General features: G+C 42.5%; 1 protein-coding gene across 1 annotated transcript in view; it reads left to right on the top strand.

Moving 5' to 3' along the window:
* Positions 1–23,126, top strand: part of LOC127581349 (eosinophil peroxidase-like) — a 32,195-nt gene that overhangs the window by 6,160 nt on the left and 2,909 nt on the right. The window contains exons 4-14 of the mRNA XM_052035682.1: positions 2,823–2,998; positions 4,871–5,003; positions 5,442–5,571; positions 6,449–6,655; positions 8,613–8,964; positions 10,566–10,726; positions 11,545–11,803; positions 14,536–14,706; positions 16,732–16,969; positions 19,601–19,803; positions 22,318–22,479. Coding sequence (XP_051891642.1) covers positions 2,823–2,998; positions 4,871–5,003; positions 5,442–5,571; positions 6,449–6,655; positions 8,613–8,964; positions 10,566–10,726; positions 11,545–11,803; positions 14,536–14,706; positions 16,732–16,969; positions 19,601–19,803; positions 22,318–22,479 — 2,192 coding nt within the window. The remainder of the gene's footprint in view (positions 1–2,822; positions 2,999–4,870; positions 5,004–5,441; positions 5,572–6,448; positions 6,656–8,612; positions 8,965–10,565; positions 10,727–11,544; positions 11,804–14,535; positions 14,707–16,731; positions 16,970–19,600; positions 19,804–22,317; positions 22,480–23,126) is intronic.

Below are 23,126 nucleotides of genomic sequence, written 5' to 3' on the forward strand. Positions count from 1 at the left end.
ATGGCCAAATTTTTGAGCTCTCAGAAAATGAGATCCTTGCATGAGAGGAGGAAAAAATAGAAATAAAAGATGATAAAAAGCAATAGTTTAAGTGTTTTAACAGATGTCAACATGAAGGTCAAAGCTGTTTACACCATTCCTAACTCTGCATGAAGAGGGCCTACTAGCTGCATCACACAGCTGCCCAGCACCTGATGTGCGACAGAGTGGTGCAGCTACTAGAGCCACTGCCTTGTGGTGCCAGAAACTGGAGTTCATTCCTGACCTCCGCTGCCGTCTGTGTAGAGTTTGCATGTTTTCTCTGTGACTGTATGGGCTTTCTCCAGTTGCTCGGATTTCTTCCCACATCCCAAAGATGTGAGGGTTGGTAGAAAGCCAAAGTCGAGTTTATTGTCATATGCACAAGTAAATGTACGCACAGGTGCAAAGGAAAATTTAGTTGCAGCAGCATCACAGGCACATAGCATCAGACATACAACATTCAAAAGAAAAACATAAATTAAACAGAAATTATACATGATTCTTGCAAGAAAGAACACAACTAGAACAAAAAAATTAGGCTGTTGTAGTTCAAGGTGGTCAGTGTTGCTATACTGAGGTAGTGATTAGGGTTGTGCAGATTGAATCAAAAACCGAATGGTTGAAGGGAAGTAGCTGTTCTTGAACCTGGTGGTGTGAGTTAGTTAACCACTGTAAATTGCCCTGAGTATGTAAGTGAGTAGTAGTATCTGAGGGAAGTTGATGGGAATGTGGGGAGAATAAAACTGGGATTAATGTAGGATTGGAGTATATGGATGTTTGAAGGTTAGGGTGGACTTGATGGGCTGAAGGGTGTGGTTCCATGCTGTATCTTTCAATGACTCTAAATCAGGCGCACTAACCACCACACCTTGTGCCACTGCATGAATGGAATCCTGAAAGTTTTTACCCAGTTACAGCTTCAGCCACCCTGCCTGCTCTCTGTGACATCTCTGCTCTTTAAATATGTATGATGATATTTAGTGACACCACTCTTCCTAGCTGGAGTGGAGACGATAAGGCAATTCCAACTTCCATTGCATCTGGCAGCAGCACAGCTGATTGTAACATGAATTGATTTTACAAGAATTACTTCAGCAGGAGAGTTTGCTAATGTATCAAACATGAGCTCTACTACTGTCTTGTAGAGACTGTTTCAAATGGGACTGTTTTTTCCATAAATAGAGAAGCAACACAGAAATTTCAGGCATGTTTTTCCAAAGGTGGGCCTTATCCTGTGTTGTAGCTCCGTACTCTTTCCTTTAAGAAGGTTTTATCTCTCATGATACAGGAGGCCATTCAGCCCTTCAAGTATATGCTGGGCCTTATAGCAATCACATCAATCCCATTCCATCACCTCTCCCTGGAGCTTATTCTCCCTCATATACTCATCAACTGCAGGCTGATTCTTCTGCCACCCGCATACACAGGGGGGTAATTTAGTAGCCAATTAACCAACCAACCAACCAGCATGTCTTTTGGGATGTGGGAAGAACCTGCAACATTGGGGAAACCCACAAGACAATAAGGAGAACGTGCAAACTCTGCACAGACAGCACCAGATGTCAGGATCGAAACCAGGTCATTGGAACTGTGAGGCAGCTGAACTACCTGCAATGTTACTGCGCTGCCCTGCGGAAGAAATCTCTTTCTGTTCCTGCAACGTCTTTTGTACAATAATGCCGATACTATCAAAGGCACATTGTACCACATTCACAACAGAGATTACCTCACAGATTGCTCCCTGACAAGAAATAATGAAACGTAATCAACACGACAGACAGTGACAGTGACGTTCCTTCTGAAACAGCAGAGAGTAAACTTTCAACAAATGCATGTTCAACTACCCATTTTTTACTTTTTATTTTGTTCACTTTGCAGGATCTGCTATCACTAGTATGGCCAGAACTTATTGTGCAACCTAACTGCCCTTGGAAAGGTGGTCGAGTATCACCTTCCTGAACTGCTACAGTCCTTCCAGTGAAGGTGCTTCCACAGTGTTCAAAGAGGGCGAGTTCCAGGATTTAAAGCTGGTGATGATATATTTGCAAGTCTGGATGGTGTGCGACTTAGATGGGAATCTGTAGGTGGCGGTGTTCCCATTCACCTGCTGCCCCTTGTCTTTCATGGTGGTAGAGGCTGTGGGTTTGAGAAGTGATATTGGAATAGCCTGGATGAGTAACTGCAGTGCATTTGTTATCATTGTCCACCATTGCTGAAGGGAATGCATCTTTAGACTTGTGTCAATCAAATGGTCTTTGTCCTAGATGATGTCACACTTCTTGAGTGTTGTTGGACCTGCGTTAATCCTGGCAAGTAGAACATATTCCATCAAGGTCTGTGACTTGGAGATGGTGGAAAGGCCTTAGGGGAGTCAGGAGGTTAATCACTTACTCTAGGATACCCAGCCTCTGATGCCTCCCTCTAGTCACAGTACTTATGTAGTTGTTTCAGTGGCATTTATTGTCAATGATAACCACCAGGATGTTGATGGTGTGGGTCTTGGTGATGGCATCATATTGCATATCAAGGATATGCAATGAGGGTCTTTGGATATAGTCATTGCCGAGCAATTTTGCAGCAGGAATATTACTTGCTAATAGCCAGTTAATTATTAGCAAATAACATTGCTTCTAGCCAGCCCTGCATTAGTGTTCATATTGCACTCTGTCCCATTTACTGATGAGTATCTAAGGCACAAATCTCTGTTTATTGTGATATGGTTTCCCTGTTTCTTGGGTCAACTTTAGAAAATTATATTCCTGGACCATAGTTCCCAAATAAACTGACCTTTGTACTTCCAGGCAAAGAGAAAAGCTGAGGAAAAAATCCTTGACTCCAGGTGAACTGCTGCGCTTCTTCAAGCAACCTACGTCCGTGACCAGGGTGGCAGTGAGATCAGCAGAGTACATGGAAACTGCACTGAACCTGGTCCAACAAAGTGTCCGTCAAACCCACAAATGTGCCCTCAATGTATCAGGTTAGTTTAAGAACAATTATGGAAACAATGCTTTCATTAGCTCAGTCTCCTTTTTTCAGTGTCAGTGAGCCTGTTCTCAGTCTTTTTTCTGGTGATTGTGTTCTAAAAAGCAGAGCCATGTGAAGAAAAGTTCCATTCAACGAAGTGTTGGTGGAAAGAGGTGGCACAGACAGAGACTGAGGTGTGGTGGTGGTGAGGGGAATGGGGAGATGTGCCTGGGCAGTGCTGGTGATTGAACGCTGCAAACTAACGTTCCCTGCACTGATCTCAGACCAGTTACGCAACACTTTACTTTCAGTTCGAGTCTTGGCCATGTTTCGGAGATGTGTCCTGATACTCTGCAGTGAATCTGTTGTTGATGACAGTTATCATCTTGAGCAGGAAGTGAGGATGAATATCTTGTCAGAACCTTTTCCATCAGGCAGTGAGATAGCTCTTGCTGCTCTCCAATGTGCAAGGTTTTGTCGTCAACAGATTTCCACGTCAGCTGCCTGTTTAAGACCTGATGTTAGGCACTTAATACGAGTGGTCGAACAGAGCAGGGATCGAACCAGCCACTGCCACTCAAAGGAAGGCAATGCTGCAGCACAGACCCAGACCTGCAGCAAGCAGTAGATGGAGAGCAACTACCCTGCTTCACCATCAGGACCAAGGGATGTAATTATTATTATAAAGCAAAAATTAGACATAATAGAAATCTGAAATAAAAACAGAAACTTCTAGAGATACTCAGCAGGTCAGACAGCATCTATGGAGAGAGAAACAGAGTTAATGTTTCAGGTCAATAACTAGGACTGATGAAAGATCATCAAGCTGAAGCTTTAACTCTGTTACTTCCACCACAGGCTGCCTGACCCAACATATTGTTACCATCAATAGTTAAGATAAGATAAGATTTCTTTATTAGTCAAAACGCACAGTGAAATGCATCTTTGCGTAGAATGTTCTGGGGTCAGCCCGCAAGTGTCACCATGCTTCTGGCGCCAACATAGCATGCCCACAACTTCCTAACCCATATGTCTTTGGAATGTGGGAGGAAACCAGAGCACCCGGAGGAAACCCACGCAGACACGGGGAGAACGTACAAACTCCTTACAGACAGCGGCCGGAATTGAACCCAGGTCACTGGCGCTGTAATAGCATTGTGCTAATCACTGCACTACCGTGCCTGCCTACACTACCGTGTGGTGGTAGTGGACAGTGCAGTGGGACTGTAGGTAGTGCAGGTCTTTCACAGCTACAGCAACCCAGATTCAATTTCTGACCTCAGCTGCCGTTCAGTGTGGAGTTTTCATGTTCTCCCTGTGACCGCGTTGGTTTCCCCTGGGTAATCTGCTTTCTTCTGAAAAATGTGCTGGTTGGCAGGTTAATTGACGCCTGTAAACTGTAGGTGACTGGTGAAAGTGCAACAAAAATGGAGAGTGCTGTAAATATTCAGCAGGCCAGGCAAAATTTGTGCAGAGAGAAACAGAGTTAATGTTTCTGTCAGAAGAAAACAAGGTATTTGATAAGATAAGATAAGATTTCCTTATTAGTCACATGGACATCGAAACACACAGTGAAATGCATCTTTTGCGTAGGGTGTTCTGGGGGCAGCCCGCAAGTGTCGCCACGCTTCCGGTGCCAACATAACATGCCCACAACTTCCTAACCCGTACGTCTTTGGAATGTGGGAGGAAACCAGAGCACCCAGAGGAAACCCACACAGTCACGGGGAGAACATACAAACTCCTTACAGACACCGGCCAGAAATGAACACGGGTTGCTGGTGCTGTAATAACGTTACGCTAACCGCTACGCTACCGTGCCTGCCCTCTACACTATGGCATGTGAATCTTTCAGTAACTGCAACTGCAAATATCTATGTTGCAGATATATTAACAAGAGATGAAATGGTTAATGTTAAACAAGTCACAGGGTGTCAAGCTATGCATCTGATCCCGGTCTGTGCTGATGACTGTTGGTCAAAACTATACAGGACCTTCACCTCCATATGCAACAACAGGTGAGACATGATGGGTTGGTGATGGCTACCTGTCCCATTTCAGTTATTAACTGCTATTCACTGAACAGTTTCACCTTTATACTGATGAATACATTTATTAATTGTGAACTAGACCACATCCACCAAAGAAAACCAGCCCATTAAATATCAGGCTCCCATTTTATAACCTAGTTGAGTCTCCTGTGCATTGAAGTCAAAGTAGAGGTAGGTCAGATAAGCAGTAAAGCCAAACCCAAAGTGAAAATGAGCCCAGCTTGCTTACATCTGCAAATTATGAAGCTTTATGGAGTTGAAACTTTCTGTAGTATGTGTGCTTGATATTCAAATGTTCCTATCAGTCTGGGACTATAGTTTGATGGAAACACCACAGGAAAGCTTTGCCTGCGGGTCAGATGCATTGAGAGTGAAGAAATCATCTTCAGTTTTCCTAATTTCCAGAAAGAAGCCTCATCTGGGAGCCTCCAACACAGCGCTTGCCCGATGGCTCCCCGCTCGCTATGAGGATGGGATTTCACTTCCACTGGGCTGGACTCCGAACAGATTACATTCTGGATTTGCTGTGCCTTTGGTAACTATTTGCACAGAGGGCAGAGACAGATCACTTGGATTTGAGGACATCAAGTGATGCCTGTGATTCTTGGGATGGGTGCATGAGGATAGTTCCCTTTCAAGGGATTAAATCCAACCCAGTCAAAGAGGGTGAAACTCTCTTCTCAGCTTTCATTGTTTAACATTATGGATTATTTTTGCACAGAGCCAACCCAACATCCAACATGCACATACATCATACAAAATTACTACTTCAAATGTTGGTAATCATTTAGAACATAGCTGAAGGCATTTTGATGATCATTCGTACATGAATTGACAAGCTGCAGAGGTATTGAATAATCCCCATCTCCGATTGGATCTCTTGTTTATAACTTTTTGATGCATTTAGCCATACTCGGTGTTTTTAATGTGAGCAAGTGGGATGGAATCATAGAGAAGTAACTAATAGATAAGATTTTGTATAACAAATAGGATTTTGTACACAAAATTATGAGACGCATGGAGAGGGTGGATTGTAAGAAACTTTTCCCTAGGGTAGAGGTGTCTCAGACCAGAGGGCATGTGTTTAAGGTGAGGAGTAAGAGGTTTAGGAGGATCAGAGGAAGATTTTTTTCACCTAGAGAGTGGTTGCAACCTGGAACACACTGCCTGAGAAAGTGGTAGAACCAGGTACTCTCACAACATTTCAGAAGCATCTGTATAAACACTTGAGTTGCCAAGGCATAATAGACTCTGGGCAGGTGCTGGCAAATTTAATGTATAGGTAGGTACTTTATGGTCAGCATAGACACGGTAGGTTCAATTGCCTGTTTCTGTGCGCTGTGATGCTATGACGTTATGACTCTAAGCCTTGCCCTGGTTTCACTAACCAATGGATTTCATATCTGCTTCAGGTTCGACAGGTGTCCAACATAATCTTGAGAATTCCCACAATAGAGGTAACCTCAGACCCAGAGACAAGCCATTTGTTTATGCAATGGGGTCAGTGGATTGATCACGACATGTCTTTAAGCCCTCTGTCCGGCAGTATGCAAACCTACAATGGTGGCATCGACTGTGAAAATAGTTGTATTCAGAGAAGTCCTTGTTTCCCAATTAAGGTGAGACCTGCATTCTGTCTTATACTGAAGTTGTGTTTGGTGTTGAGCCTGAAATCCTAAACCAACAATATATATAACTGCTATTGTGCAGAAAAGCCCCACAAAATTATCTGCTTAAGTGGTTATTGAGGGTTTGTTCCTCAAGACACAAGAGTGATTAGACTGAAAATTCCCCTCTTCTGCATAAGGAAGAGAGTGTTAACTTGGAAACCTTTCATGGTACTTTGAAAGCTCCCTTAGCTAGAAATTCTTCAACATGCATTTTCACACTTTGAGGAGGTTTGCGTGGAGCATTAGTTTGGTGTGGGAACTTAAGGTTCCGATGTTCTGCTGTATATGAAGCACAAATAGAATCAAGTCCTTCAACACTTGAGAAAACAAACCTTTAGCCTCCTAGACCTGTTAAGGATCAATAGAGTCTACAAGACCTCATTCCCATTGAAAATTTTGCTTGAATAAAGTCAGCCATGCATTTCATTGCAATTGAGAGGGTTGGTCATGCCCAGGAACGCCTGCTCAACTGCTAATTATACAGTTAAAGGACCCTGATTTAACTTTCATAAAATGCATAAAGTACATGATCATGTTTGTCAATTGAACTTTCAATGAAACTCACTTCTTCAGCTGATAAAAGTGGTGTGCCCCAGAGTGGGCAGCACAACAGTGCAGCAGTTAGTGCTGCTGCCTCACTGCTCGAGAAAGCCAGGTTCAATCCTGACCTTGGGTGCTGCCTTTGAGCAGTTTGCACATCTTTCCTGTGACCCAATGGAGTTTCCGCTGGGTTTCCTCCCACATATCAGTGCTGGTTAATTGGCTGCTGTCAGTTGTTCCTGGCATAGGTGACAGGACAATTGGGGAGGGAGGGGGAGTTGGTGAGAATGCAAGAGGAAAATTAGGATTAGTATAAGTGGGTGTCCAGTGGCTGGCGCAGATATGGTGGGCCAAAAGACCTGCTTACGTGCTGTATCACTTTGGGAATATCTTCAGACTCCTGTTTCGCCACATACTGGTATTGAATCTGCCACACTTGTCTGAATTGGCATTACGAACTTCAGTTAGAACAAGGTCCATGACTGTAGCTGCAGAAGTCAGCAGTGCTTCATGGGGAATTCAGAGAATGCTTAGAGAATCCCCCTCCCTCCCTTTTCCTCTTGGCTGTACATTCAGTTAAACAGACTTTAACACCTGAATCCTCTGGTTTATGATATCACAGCCAGTGTCTTTTAATGCCACTCGAATGGCTGTTGTGTTGATTTCCAGAGACAAGTTAGCATGGGCTGCCTTAGGACAAACCTATTGGCACTGGGAACTCATGATTTGCATATGAAGAGGTTCCAACACCTATTTTAAGTGTGGGCACTCCACACTGGATTAATTATATCTTATTATTTTTTGGAAGTGGCCACCACTGACAAAGCCAGCATTAATTGCTCATCCCAAGCTGATCTTGAAAAGTAGGTGGTCAGCCACTTTTTTTGAATCATTGCTGTCCTTTTGATGGAGGTAATTCCACTGAGCTGTTGAGGTGATAGTTCCAGGATTTAGACCCAGCAAAATGAAAAAGGAATGATATACCATATATCCATGTTGGGCTAGAGTATAACTGCAATGGGAAGCTGAGGGTTGACTGTGTCCTTCCTACTAGTAAAGGTCCTTTACCAACATGGCGGGAAGTGCAACTTCAGCATGCAAAAGGCATGACTGTCTTGCTTGCTCTATTGCAGGTTTGGTGTTCATAAAAATTGCTGATTTTTATTTTAGCTCACTAAACTCTTGACAAAGATTTTTTCCAATTGACTACCATTCTCTACATTTTAATCCTAAACCGATGTTAAATCTACCCAGATATAAACTTTATTCTTTTAAACGTTAAACTTCATAGCTTTCCTCTTGTTAGATTCAGTAGAACCATCTGAGATTAATTATTTCTAAAAGAGTTCTGAACCCATCCTGGCAGATACCTCGTAATGACACCAGAACCAATACCAGAGAATGCATGCCCTTCATCCGATCGGCTCCTGCTTGTGGTGGCGGTGATCGGGGTACAGTCTTTGAAGATCCGAACACTCACCAGCAGATCAATGCTGTTACCAGTTTCATTGACGTCAATGAAGTCTACGGCAGCACAGATTGTCTGGCGAACAGGCTCAGAAACCTAACCAATGAACTTGGTCTGATGGCTGTGAACCAGCAATTCTCTGACAACGGACGAGAATATCTACCATTCCACAGCGCTTCAAGAAGTTCTTGTGGCAGCATGGAAGAAGCCTGTGGCACCGGCCCAGAAGCTACTCCATGTTTTATTGGTGGTGGGTATCAGCTCGGTAGAACACTGCTTCACAAATCACTTTTCCTTTTACTTACAAAGCTGCTCCCTGCAACAAGGAATTTAAATAGAAGCATGTTAGGAGGAATTGGCTCAGTGGTAGGCTGATGAGCTTAAAACAGGTGCCAAAATGAAAGGTTATGGGTATATCCATTTCTGGAATTTCCCAGCTAGCATACTGTTAAAGGTAACAAAAAATGTTCTGCCAATTTCTAGGCTACTCTCTCCTAAATCCCTCAGTATCTAATAGTTTCTCATGGTATATTTTCATCTGCTAGGCTCTTTCTTAGAGCTCACGTCCTATTTCCTGACTACTCTGCCTGTGTTCCAAAAGCAAGTATGAAAAGCTCACGATCTTCTTAGTTCACTAAGACTGAAGCTACTTGGTCTTGAGCTACTGCTACATCCCCTCCCTTCCCAAACCCACTGGACCAATCTTGTTATAGTTTTCCAAGCCAAAACCCAGTTTGTTCCCTGGAAATGTTCCTGCTCCTCCTCTCCCGGCACTCATGTCTTTCAAACCTTCCTCGTAAACCCTTGATCCTAATCCCACTAACTGCTGGCCACCCAATTTCCCTTCCTAATGCACAAGTTAGCAGATATTTTTCTGGTCCTTTTTTCCCTGAATGCTGCTCCTTGAAGGCTATCATCATCACCGTTCATCTAAACTGAAGCAACACTTGGTCACTCTGTCCTTGCAAACTATTGGTCCATCTTCAACCTCTTCAAAGTCCTTGAAGGTGTTCTGGCCTCCTTGATTCATAATCACCTCTGACAAACTCTGCACTTCATTTGCTCCCCTTGGGTTTTTGCCCCTTGCACAGAGGCCAGGCATCTGTGAACAAAATCACTATGGACATCTGATGCAAACGTGACACATAATCCATCCCTCCCATCCTCCTTGATCTCTTCAGCCCACGACACAAATGAGGGCAACATCCTCCTCCTGTTCCTTCCCACTGTTGTTCAGTTGGGTGTTTTGCAGTTGTTTTTGGTAGAACTATAAAGGAGCACGGGTGTCTGCCCAGGAAAAACTCTATCTAGTTGTTGATCAACTTAGGAATTTGACAAAACCAATCAATACTTCTGCTTTTGGTGCACTGAAGAGGCCTAATGACTATTTAACATAATATCAGAGTACTTCTAAAGGGTCCAACCAAAATGGAGTCAAATGGAAGTGTGTGTATGGCCTTTTTAATTGGACTCCTTTGACTTCTTTATTCATTCAATAAAAAGCACAACGTCCAGTTTTCCACCTATAATTCAAAGATGCGCCTTGCAGTAGAAGCACTAGTGTATTGGTCTTCTTTCAATTTCCATATTTCCTTACAACAAAGGAGGCCATTTGGCCTATTAAGTCAATGACAGCTTTTAGAGAAGACCATCAATCCCAATTCCCTCACTCATTTCAATGGAGAAATAAGAGAACATATTCTTTTAAATAGATTTTGAAAAAATTGAGTGATATAAATACTAATGAGATTTACAGCTGTCTTTTAACAGTTTGACAGGGTCTGCAAGCCACTTATGGACCAAATCAAACCACACTAATAACACTTGTCAACCTCACCATGTCCACCACAGGTGATGTACGTGTGAATGAACAGCTGGGACTGTTGGCTTTCCACACAATATTTCTACGGGAGCACAATCGCATCGCGAGAGAGCTGAATAGTATGAACCCACACTGGAATGGTGATAGGATATATCATGAAGCAAGAAAAATCTTGGGAGCTTTTCAACAGGTACAAGAAAAATGTCACTAGTAAAATAAAGACTGTCTTACAGACAGAATAACATTTAAATCTCAACACAGTAAATAAAATTGAAGTCACCAAATCTTATCGTTTAGCACCAATACCAGATTGTTGGGAGCAAAAATGCAATCTTTCAGAAGGATCACTACCATCATTCCCATTATTTGGCTGATATATGAAAGCAGTGCCACTGGTTGGCTAAAGCTTGGCATTCTCAGGTCATCTAATGATGGTCAATAAATATATCCTCCTATAATATCTAGAACAATATGAATTGGCAGGTTCATAACATAATACTAAGCTAAATTTTACTCAATCACTGAAGACTGGGTCTTGTCATTTCTTGGTCTTGACCTCCAGCCTATCAGTCTCTCAAAAATGTACACCAGGTACTGATTAATGTGAACTATAGTCATGTGATCACAGAAAAACGACGCAGGAAGAACTATAAAGTGTGACATAGGAAAAAGTTCAGTCTGTGTTTTTCAAAGGAGACTATGACAAAAAGGATGAAAGTAATCAGCAAAACTGTTCCAGGCAGGTGGCTCATTATTGCCCATGGTCACCTCAGAAATAACGAGTAGGAAGAGAAGTCGGGTGAAATGTTTTCACTCAAAGATTAGTGCAATTGTGTACCATGCTTGCAGGAAAGAATCACATTGGACATGGGCGCTGTGCACTGAAGGTCACACCTATAACCAATGAAGTGAAAAGGACAGATATTTTTCAAAGAGAAAGTTTAGTGATTTCCATTGAGGTTGCTGTTTTTTAATGAAACTGCACTGAATGATGACTTTTTACTACAGATAATAAACCACAGAGACTATGTTCCCCGGGTAATTGGAACAGAAGCAACAAAGAAATATCTCCCAGAATACAAAGGTTACGATGAGTCCATCAATCCCAGTATCGCCAATGTTTTCTCAACAGCAGCTTTCCGTTTTGGACATGTTACTATTCAGCCATTTTTGTTCCGCCTGGCTGAAAACTACCAGGAGCACCCAGAGTTCCCAAACCTGCTTCTCCACCAGACTTTCTTCACTCCCTGGAGACTGATAAGGCAAGGTAGGTAACACACTCTAATATTACTGGGCTCAGCCTGAACCATTGCGCAGATCCTGAGAGTCAGGTTGGGCTTCATTGATGGGCACATGTTGGTAGTAACTGGATTCTGGCTGTTATTACTTTGCACTTGATTTAGAGCTGAATATTGAAGGAGCGCTGCGCTCTCTGTCCTGCAGTTGGCAAGGGATAGGCAGCACTCCTTAAATCTTGGGGAGAGGGGAGGTTGGGGTGGTGCTGCAACAAGGCCCAAAGGCAACCTGACTCAGGCCTACTCCAGGAATATCTGGTGCTGGGACCAGCAGAGGAATGCTCACTGACTTTTGAAGCCTGAGCCTTGGAACCTTCTGAGTGCTGTTCTCACAGAAGGGCCCAGTGTCCTGAGATCATTGTGAGGAAAGTCAGAAGAGATGGAAGAGGAAACAACACTTCTCTTCTGGTTTCTCTAAACTTCTTCCTAGGAGTTTTCTCAACACTTAGGTATCCTTCCAAACAGATATCCCATGGGTTGAGAAGAAATAAAATGTGGTGGGAGGGCAGGACCATCCCCTCCTTCTCAGGACCAGCTCTGCCTCCTAACCCTCCGACAGGGACATCCTGGAAATAAGCATTCTCCAGAATCCAACATCAGGGAAATCGAGCTCTTACTGATTTATTGTTGCACACAATTCAGGTCATATGGATAACCAGTCACTCTCAGGACACCTTTCGCTAATCCTCCATCATCCCAGGATTAGGGGAGTCATCATCAATACTGTAACTCATGTCAATAAGGATATCCATATCAATTTAATAAAACAGGTTTCCACTCTCCCATTTTAATGAGGCTATTGAATTTGATCTTGGGCTTCATAACTTCAGTGGATTTGGCTCAGCCCAATGGTTGTCCTCTCTAACAAGGAAGCACATTGTTAGATTCACTGCTTCTATCACATAGAGCTGGATTTTCTTTTAAAAAAAGGCAACAATTTTTAGGCAGTTAGGCACGTAGTAACTCCATACTCAAACTCCAGCTGGTAAATGGGATTAATATAGATTAGATATAGCTACTTGATGGATAGAATAGGCATGCTGGGCCAAAGGGCCTGTTTCTCTGCTGTATGACTATGACTCATGACTCCATCCTTGACTGGATTACATCCTTTCACTCTCATGACCTTGCATGACCTTAATCTGGCCAATTGATGTCCCATACATCAAACCTGATCAGGAAGTACACAATATTTCAGCTCACTTGCCATCTCTGAAAATCAGCAGCAAAACAATAATCGATGTGCTGAATCTGTACGGAGCCCACAGGAAGGAAAAGACTGAGAGGCGAACAGCTCCACAGGTGCTATCTTGATCAAGAGTCATTTTTCAATCTTTTAAGTGCTAAGAAACTGCAGTTTAAAGGTACTTTGTTAAATATGCACTGAATTTGAATGGGCTTCCCTTGGGTATCCCATTGTTCCTGCATTTGTTGGGAGAGAAAGGTATGGATACCAAGGAGGAAAAACTGGATGCCAGGGAATATTCTGCATGGATTCAGATGGGACTGAGGAGGGTGAGGGCACAGAGACTGTGTGGTGGCTGTGCTGGGCTGGGCTGGACTGGGGTGGGGTGGGGTGGGGTAGAGTGGGGAAACAGAGCTGATGGAAGATCAGCAATACTCAATTCAACCTTGGCTGATGAAGCCTTTGTAGAATCTATTTCCTGGTGCATTGTGGGAATAGAAATCCCAGTCTCTGATTTTACCAATAAGAGCAGATTATTGTAAAATGAAACCAAGCGTGTTTTCTTGTATTTTATGCCACTCTTACTTGCTTGAATTTTGGGTACTATTCATTTGTTTACTCTGTGCAATTTCTGTTTTTGCCATTGCTGTGCTTGCATTACCTGAGTTTTTGACAAACGTTGGACCCCCCTTGTGCAACCTAACTTGGTTTCTGAGCTCCTGCTTTTCATGGAGCTTACAAACACCTGCTGCTGTAATGGGATTGGGTTGGATCCCATGCGTGAGCTTGGCTTTATTCTGCTTTGCTGGTACAAAATAGGTATTAGATATCATAAATTCACTCATCACTTGCTCCTCCACATCAACGGATGCTTATTATTCTGGGTTAATTGTACTGAAGCATCATATCTCATTTCTTCTCTGTTTGTTTTCAGCAAAGTCAGAACTAATCAAATCTCATCCCTTTTCCTCACATTCACTGCAGCTTTTGATACAGTGCAACCTGCTAGTAGACAGTTGTAGTTTACAGCTGTAAAGCACTGAAGCACAGTCTGTTCTTTGACTCCTAAATGCACAACAAATGGAGTTGCATTGTGGATTATCAAACTTACTGCATCATTTAACAAGATCATAGCTGCCCAGAGGCAAAGCCAAAGGGAAGCAATGTTCTAACTGTTGTTCATTCTTGTACCATTGTCATTTAGGAATCCCATCCACTCAGGAAATGTGTATATCCTGGGCTATCTATCCAAGTTAGGATGGTATGTGACTGAGATGGGAACCTGCAGGTGATGTTGGTCTCATGCTTCTCTTGCCTATGTCCTTCCCAGCAGTAAAGGTCCTTTATCAACATGCCTTTTTTGGGGGGGGCGGGGTAAACAAGATTGTCACTGATATTTGTATGCTGTTCACTTAGAAATGTTTAACAATTTGTTTCCTCTACCACAACTGCATGTTTGAGAGTTGGATAAAATACTAGGAAAATATTACCAATGTGCTTTGATCTGTGTTTTGATAGGTGGAGTTGATCCCATTGTTCGAGGATTGATAGGCCATCCTTCAAAACTTCAGACACAGACCAAGATGATGACAGATGAACTGAGGGAGAAGCTATTTGAAATGATTAATAGCTTAGGACTGGACTTGGGTTCCCTGAATATGCAACGTTCCCGCGATCATGGAATAGCAGGTAACAGGAAGCTGGGCAGAGTTGAGTATAACTCTGAAAAACATTGTTAAAATATCAGTTAATTCGACAGTTTCATTATCTGGTAATTGAAAATCAAGAAAATGGCTGACACTGGAAATCTGAAATAAAAATGGAATATGCTGGACACACTTCACAGATCAGGTGGCATCTGTGGAAAGAGAAACAGAGTTAATGTTTCTTTTATCAGAACTAGGTTGGTGAAAAAAAACAAGTTAATTTTAAGTTACAATGAGGATGAAAGAGGATAGAAAGGACAAAGGGAATCTCTCTGATAGAGTGCCATGGTTGACAAGGTGATTTCACGGTTTCTGAGCCACCTGGTTGACAAATCAATGAGCAACAAAAGTGATGTGTTTGTGGAAGCAAGTTTCCATCTATCTCTTTGCCTTGTTCACCCTGAATGGTTTCTGTTTCCCTTCTGATCTACTGAGTGTTTCCAGAACTTTCTGCTTCAATTTCACTTAATGAAGAAACAAACAGGAAAATATTCACCTCACTCAGAGAGAATTGTTACTGCTCCGGGTGTTTTTAATGGAAATATTGCAGGGAGACTGATGTGGATGGGTTGGTGTCCAGTGTTGTGTAGCAGAGGGTTGACAGTAGCTAAGAAACAGAGAAGTGGTCCACAGGATCATTGTTCAATTACTGGAGACTGTGGAAACAAGATCAAAGTTACATCTCTTGGTGTCATATCTGCTTTCTTTGGTCACATGTATATCATACTGCATTGGATCATTTTGAATGGCCAAAGTGCCAATGAAGCGAACTGTTAGCAGAGTGCACTTTACGGGAATATTTACAGGAGTATGTTACCAAGCAGTTACCAAGCAGATTTAGTTACCAAGCAGATTTAGTTGGAAAGGCTTTATTTGCCAAGGAGATTTTATGAAAGAGTATTTAGTTTTTATTTTTAAGTTTATGTTTTTGTTTAAACTAAGAGGTGTTTACTGTGAAATATCTACTGGGTATATTCACTGCTGAATGCTTAATGAGATATATTTGATATGAAATATTCACAATTAAAATGGTGCAAAATACTGTCGTTAATACGCAGAATGTGCACACAAACAGCAAAGAAGTTAATTGCTTCTAATTAATACAAGGTGAGGAATACCTACTGGTCAAGACAGCAGAGAGAACTTTTACTCATCTTTGAATATTGCCATTGGATGTCTTGTTTCTAAGGGAGAGAGCCTCTGTTTAGAGCCTCTAACATCCAAAGCCTATTATCTTCAATATTCCCTCAGAACTGCAGGCTATCTACCCTGTCACCTAGATTACACAATCAGATGTCAACAATAGGGCTTGGAGCCATAACTGAGGAAGCAAATGTGCATATTCTAATATTACAGCAGGATAATTGCTGCCTATTGTATTCTTTCTGCAATGGTTATTGATATGACTAGAATATTACTGCACATATTGCAATTACTATAGTGAATACTGCATCATGTTTTCTTTTTATCATATATTACTGCAATGTTCTCTGAATATTCTGTGACTCTGTGTAATTATCCCAGCAAGATAACTGTAACTTTCTTTATTTCTACAGATTATTTAATTACTGTGTATATTCTGCAATAACTTCAGAGAAATTACCGCATGTTCATGGCTATTTTCCTGAAGAGAATTTGCTGCACAAATTTCACAGGGTATCCTATGAAGGAATTAACTTACATTTGTGTAAAATGAGAGTGATTAAAGAGACTGATTTATTCTATAGACTTTGAAAATGTTAGTGGATTGGAATGAAGCAGTCTATGCTGTATGACTCACACCTTTGTTCACATACCCTCTCCCCATCGAGTTACCAGAGGGAGAAACAAAGAAGAACCTGTTCACCCCCTCCTCCCCCACCTCACCCCATCTCTCACAGGTTAAGGTGAACTAAAATTGAAAGATGGCAATTCTACCAACCCTTCCACAAAGTTCCATTTTGTTAGCTTCAAAAAGGCACTGCCACAGATTTGGCTAACACCTGCCCACTTTCTCTGACTTTCACAGGTTACAATGCATGGAGGAAATTCTGTAAACTTTCACAGCCCAAGAACCAGGCTGAACTTTCTGATGTGCTCAAGAATTCAGAACTTGCTGAAAAATTCCTAGAACTATATGGGACTCCAGACAACATTGACGTCTGGGTGGGGGCAATCTCTGAACCATTCGTGGAAGGAGGGAAGGTCGGCCCTTTGTTAGCCTGCTTGATAGGACAGCAGTTCCAGAAGCTGAGAGATGGAGACAGGTAATGGGCAGTATTAGCACAACTGTAAGCTTTGACAATCATTGAATTCTTGCTTTCTACTTCATAATCAAGGGATCTGAAATCAGAAACCCAGAGCCTCTTGAGTGATGCCTGGACTCTGATGGGTTCATTCAGTCGTTGGTGTCATTGGCTATGTAGCAATATTGAATCTGTTGAGATTGTGATGACTTATCATAAAGTGAAGTAGGGAAGGCAAGATACACTTCAAAGATTAATGATCAGGCAGCAGGCAGATAATTAAATCATTAAGTAGCAGAAATAATGATTTATGACTAAAGGAGGGAAGAATGCTGCCAAGCCAATACAGGTTTTTTTCTTGTACTCCTGTTTGGGTTCTGGCAAATGCCAGCAAGCACAGTGTTTATTGTTCTTCACTATTTGCCCTTGAGAAGATGGTGATGAGACACCACCTTGAACCACCACACTCCTTCTGGTGAAGGTACTCCCACACTACTGTTGGATAGGGAGTTCCCAAGATGTTGTGATGATGAAGGATCAGAGATATGTTTGGTGGGTTGGAGGGGAACTGGCAGCCAGTGGTGTTCCCGTACACCTACTACCCTTGTCTTTCCAGGTGGAAGAGGTGACGGGTTTGGAAGATGTTGTTGGGGTAGCCCTGGGCAAGTCTCTGCAGTGTACTTTGTGGATGGCGTGCACTGCAGACATGTACACAAGTGGTGGAGGGAATGAATGTTTAAGGTAGTTGAGGGGATGCCAATGAAGTTGGCTGCGTTGCTCTGGATAGAGTTGAACCTCTTGAGAGTTGTTGGCGCTGCACTCATCCAGACAAGTGGAAAGGATTCCCCCACACTTCTAGGTGTGCCTTGTGGTGTCCACCGACAAGACGTACCTAAGTTACCACAGGGTACCCAGTCTCTGACCTGCTATTGTAGCCACAGTATTTGTGTGACTAATCTAGTTGAGGTTCTGGTCAATGATGACCCCCGGGATATTCATGGTAAGGGACAGTTATCCGAATACCATTTCATGTCAAAGTAGTTAGACTCGCTCTTGTTGAAGCCTGACAATTCTGTGGTACAAATATTACTTGCCACTTATCTGCCCATGCCTGAATGTTGTCTAGATCTTGCTGCATGCAGGCATGGGCTGTTTCATATGCTGAGGAGTTGCAAGTTGACTTGAACATTGTGCAACCACAAGCAAACATTCCCGTACCTGGCCTTATGGTGGAAGGAAGGTGATTAATGAAGCAGCTGAAAATAGTTGGGCCTTTGTCACTGCCCTGCGGAACTCCTGTGGTGATGTCCTGGGATTGGGATGATTGACCTCCAACAACCACAACCATTCTCTTTTATGTGAGGTATGCCTCGAGCCATTGAAGTATTTTCCCCTTGATGCCCATTGACTCTAGTTTTACCAGGATGCCTTAATAGAACATAGAACATAGAACACTACAGCACAGTACAGGCCCTTTGGCCCACAATGTTGTGCCGACATCTTATCCTGCTCTAAGAGCGATCTAACCCTTCCCTCCCACATAGCTCCTTATTTTTCTATCATTCATGTGTCTAAGAGTCTCTTAAATGTCCCTATTGTATCTGCCCCCACAACCTCTGCCGGCAGTGGGCTCCATGCACCCACTACTCTCTGTGTAAAAAAACTTACCCCTGACATCCCCCTTATACCTTCCTCCAATCACCTTAAAATGATGTCCCCTCGTGTTAGCCATTGTTACACTTGGTCAGATATTGCCTTGATGTCAAGGGCAATCACTCTTATCTCAACTTTAGAATTCAGTTCTTTTGTTTATATTTGGACCAAAGTTGAAGTGAGGTCTGAAGTCATGTTCCTGGCGAAACTGAATCTGGGTATTATTGACTGGGTTATTGGCAAGTGCTACATCGTGACACTGTCGATGATGCCTTCCTCTCTTTGCTGATGATTGAGAGTAGACTGATTAGGTGGTAGTTAGCCAGATCTGATTTGCCCTGCTTTTTTGTAAATGGGGCATAACCAAGTAATTTCCCCCATTGTCAGTAGATGACTGTACTGGAAGAACTTGTCTGGTTGTAGAATGTAGTTACACATTTGGCAATTGCAGTTGGTTTGGTTTGGTTTGGCTTATTATTGTCACTTGTACCGAGGTACAGTGAAAAACTTGTCTTGCATACCGATCGTACAGGTCAATTCATTATTCGGTGCTGTTACATTGTGTTAGTACAGAGTGCATTGAGGTAGTACAGAGTGCATTGATGTAGTACAGGTAAAAACAATAACAGTACAGAGTAAAGTGTCACAACTACAGAGAAAGTGCAGTGCAATAAGGTGCAAGGTCACAACAAGGTAGATCGTGAGGTCAGAGTTCATCTGATCGTTCAATAGTCTTATCACAGTGGGGTAGAAGCTGTCATTAAGTCTGGTGTTACGTGCCCTCAGGCTCCTGTATCTGGATCATCAGACTGAGAAACCAGCTCTGTAGAAAGGGGAAATCACACCGTCCCTATTATTCCTCCTCAAAATAGCCCTCCCTGCTAAATGTGGCCTAAGAGACAGTCCACCTCTCCGTGTAGCCATTGTTCTTGGGCTCAGTGAACCAGGATACTTTCTCTGTACATTTGGAGGCTTAACAATAATGTATCTTTTTTGTAGGTTCTGGTGGGAAAATAAAGGAGTGTTTACTCCTAACCAGCGCCAAGCTCTTGCTAAAATCTCCATGTCCAGAATAATCTGTGATAACACCGGGATTCAGTATCTTCCTCAAGATGCATTTAATTTCCAGCGCTATCCAAGTGGATATGTAAAATGCAACAAAATACCACAGGTGAACCTGAAGCTCTGGAAGGAGAATCAAGGTAAAATATCTGAGGGCAGAGCACTGTCTTCACAAATGTAACATTACAGTTCCTGTACATTTAGCTTTAAAGCTAACCAAATCTGCTGAAGTGGGAGGACTAAAAGCTTAGACCTAGGGCTAACTTCCATTAACATTTCTCTTCTTTAGTGATTCAGGTATTTTATTTGAAGATGTTTACTTCCTGATGCCTCTTTTTCTCTCCACTTTTATAGCCCGACAAGAAACAAAATAATTAGGAACGAGGAAATCAGAGTAAATCAGATATAAATGCTGCAACTTGTAGACCAGTTATTCATGCTGATTGGTGTATGAATGTCACACAAGTCAACACAGCACATTGCAATGCAACATTGCACAATACAATTGATACTGTGGAACACTGCAGAACAATATGCTGCAAGAATAATGTAGTGTGGACAACAGCATAATAATTAGCCAGATGATGGACGATATGTCCAAAACACATGAAACAACTATTCACTCCAATGTGCATCTTAAAGCCATGTAAATTGCCATTTGTAATAATTCCCATTGGCTCCACTTAAGAAGCTAAAAATCTCTTCTTTAATGGATTTTGCGAGCAAGACCAGCATCTATTGCCTATTCCTGGTTTAAAGGACAATATGATTGTGTTTGCTTCTTGAAATACTACTGTCCACCTGGGAAAGTTGCTTCCATGGTAATCAGGAAATTCCAAGGTTTTAACTCCAAACTAATGAAGCAACAGTGAAATGTGCCCAAGTCAGGTGTGTGACTGATTTGGATGGAAAGTTCGACGTGATGGTGTCCTCTTGTCCCTGTTGCCATTATTCTTCAGTTGGTAGAGGTAATGAGGAAAGCATGTTTAAGTTGGTGGAGAGGCTAATCAAGTGAGGTCCTTCGTAATGGATTGTCAATTTTTGTTGAATGTTATTTTAGCTGAATCTCTCCCCATAATTGAAGAATGATGTATCGCAGATCGGAATGCAAAGATCATTCTTATGTTTTGCAGCCTCTGAGTTAAATGACAGTAACTCCAATCTCCCTTTTGAATAAAAGATCAAATTTAGTATTTTCCATCAATTAGCTACTGTTAGCTAAATTTACAAATGGTTGTATTTGCCTATTTCCTAATTGACATACTTTCTGAGGTGCTGGTCATATCATGTGTTGACTTAAGGTTGAAGTAGACAGATGTTTGGATTAAAGGGGTCATGAAGATCAGACAGGAAAGTAGGTGAGTGCAAGATCAGATCAGCTATGATTTTGCTGAACATCAGAGCAGGCTCAAGGGGCCTCCTCTGGCCTACTCCTGCTCCTTTCTTATATGTTCTTATGATCCTAATTTCATAAAGAGGTTCTTACTCTGTTGGGACCATGGATTAATTATTGACAGAATGCAAATGGGAAGATTTGCTAACATGAATTATATACATGGATTAATATCCTAGCAGTTTGTCTTGTTACTTTCAAAGATCAAAAAGAGGTACCATTGAGCAATACACAAAAAGTGCTGGAGGAACTCAGCAAGTCGGGCAGCTGAGGGAAATAAACAGTCAATGGAGGGAAGAGGGCAGAAGCCATAATAAGAAGGTGGGGGGAGGGGGAGGAGCATGCTCAGGCAGGGGATGGGTGAGTTCAGGTGATAAGTGAGTCCAGGTGAGTGGGGGAAGGTAGGTGGGTAGGGGAGGGGGAGAAGATGTCATAAGCTGAGAGGTGATAGGTAGAAGAGGCAAAGGGCTGAAGAAGAAGGAGCCACAGGAATAAGGAAAGACAAAGGAGTGTGTGGGGAGGGGGGGAGAAAAAGAAGGGGTGGGGTTACCGAAAGTTAGAGAAATCAATATTGAGACCATCAGGCTAGAGACTCCCAAGGCGGAATACGAGGTGTTGTTCCTTCAACCTGTGTTTGGCTTCAACGTGGCAGTAGAGGAGGCCATGGATAGACATGTCAGTATGGAAATGGGATGTGGAATTGAAGTGGGTGGCCACCGGGAGGTCCTGGCTGTTGCGGCGGATGGAGCAAAGGTGCTCAATGAAGCAGTCACCCGATCTGTGTCGGGTCTCACTGATGTTTCGAAGGCCACATCGGGAGCACCAGATGCAATAAATGACACCCTCAGACTCACACCCTCAGACCGTTTATTTCCCTCCATGGATGCTGCCTGACCTGTTGAGTTCCTCCAGCACTTTTTGTGTATTACTTCAGATTCCAGCATCTGCAGGATTTTTTATGGCTCTGAGATACCATTGAGTCCTTCTGTGTTTGGCTAAGTGTCTGATCCATGATGGAAGAAATCCTCTTTGACTGTGGTGATTGCTAAACACTCTGTAGAACTTAACCTGTCTTCCTATCCCACATACCCTACCAGTGTGAATCATTTCATACTTATCTGCTTTTCCCGTCTCTTTAACTTATCAGTTTGTTTCTCCATAGCCTCAGTATCGTGCTGTCACTTCCACAAATTCTCTTCAAATATTACATTAATTCCACACTTGTCTTCTCCTGATTAATGGCTGCTTGTTTCCCTTGCAGTACCGTCTTGCGGCCAAATCCCTGTGGTGCCCAACGCCTCTTTCTCGATTTGCAATTCCTCAGTGAAATACACTTGTCACCGTGGATTCATTTTGGTGGGGGAAAATACGATAGAATGTGAGAGGAACAGACAATGGAATCGTAAACCACCTCGCTGTTTAGGTAGGTGCTGAAATCTAATTCCGGGGGAGGGTACATTAAATTGATTAACATCGTATGTAAAAGGACTCAATATAGCACATAAGCATTCATTTTCGTCATCCATCATTTGAGCACTATTCTGGGAGAACGGATCACATGGCTAATCTTCGTTCTACTGAAACCAATGAGAGGTAACAAGTGTCAGATTAACACCCAGGTAGTGAAATAGAAAAATAACCCAAACATTTCAAAGTTTTGCATGCTGAAAGTTTCTCACAACCATTCTCAGAAACTGAAAATCCTCCATCATATTTTATCATGTGAAATTCTCATAGAACTTTCTCCATATTCACAATCCACTGGATTTAATTCTTCACTAAGTAATACTTTGATGCTACCTTTTCAGGGAGCAATAATCTACTTTTCTCTACTGCAGCATATCTCTGCTTCCAAAGCATCAGTATTCACCGCCCTATTCTACCTGATGTTGCTTTCATGCAGCTGTGGCTCAGGTTTTAAAATACTCCCTCACATTTAAAATCAGGATGATTTTGTGAACACCTCTACCCCCAAATGTTCAGTCATGAACCAAGTTAAATACCCCCCCCCCCCCCCCCCACTGGGTTAAAATAGTCCCTGTTGTCTTGCTTTGCTTCTCTGTAAAGGTA

The sequence above is a fragment of the Pristis pectinata genome, chromosome 21 (genome assembly GCF_009764475.1).
Source record: "Pristis pectinata isolate sPriPec2 chromosome 21, sPriPec2.1.pri, whole genome shotgun sequence".
NCBI classification, from domain to species: Eukaryota; Metazoa; Chordata; class Chondrichthyes; order Rhinopristiformes; family Pristidae; genus Pristis; species Pristis pectinata.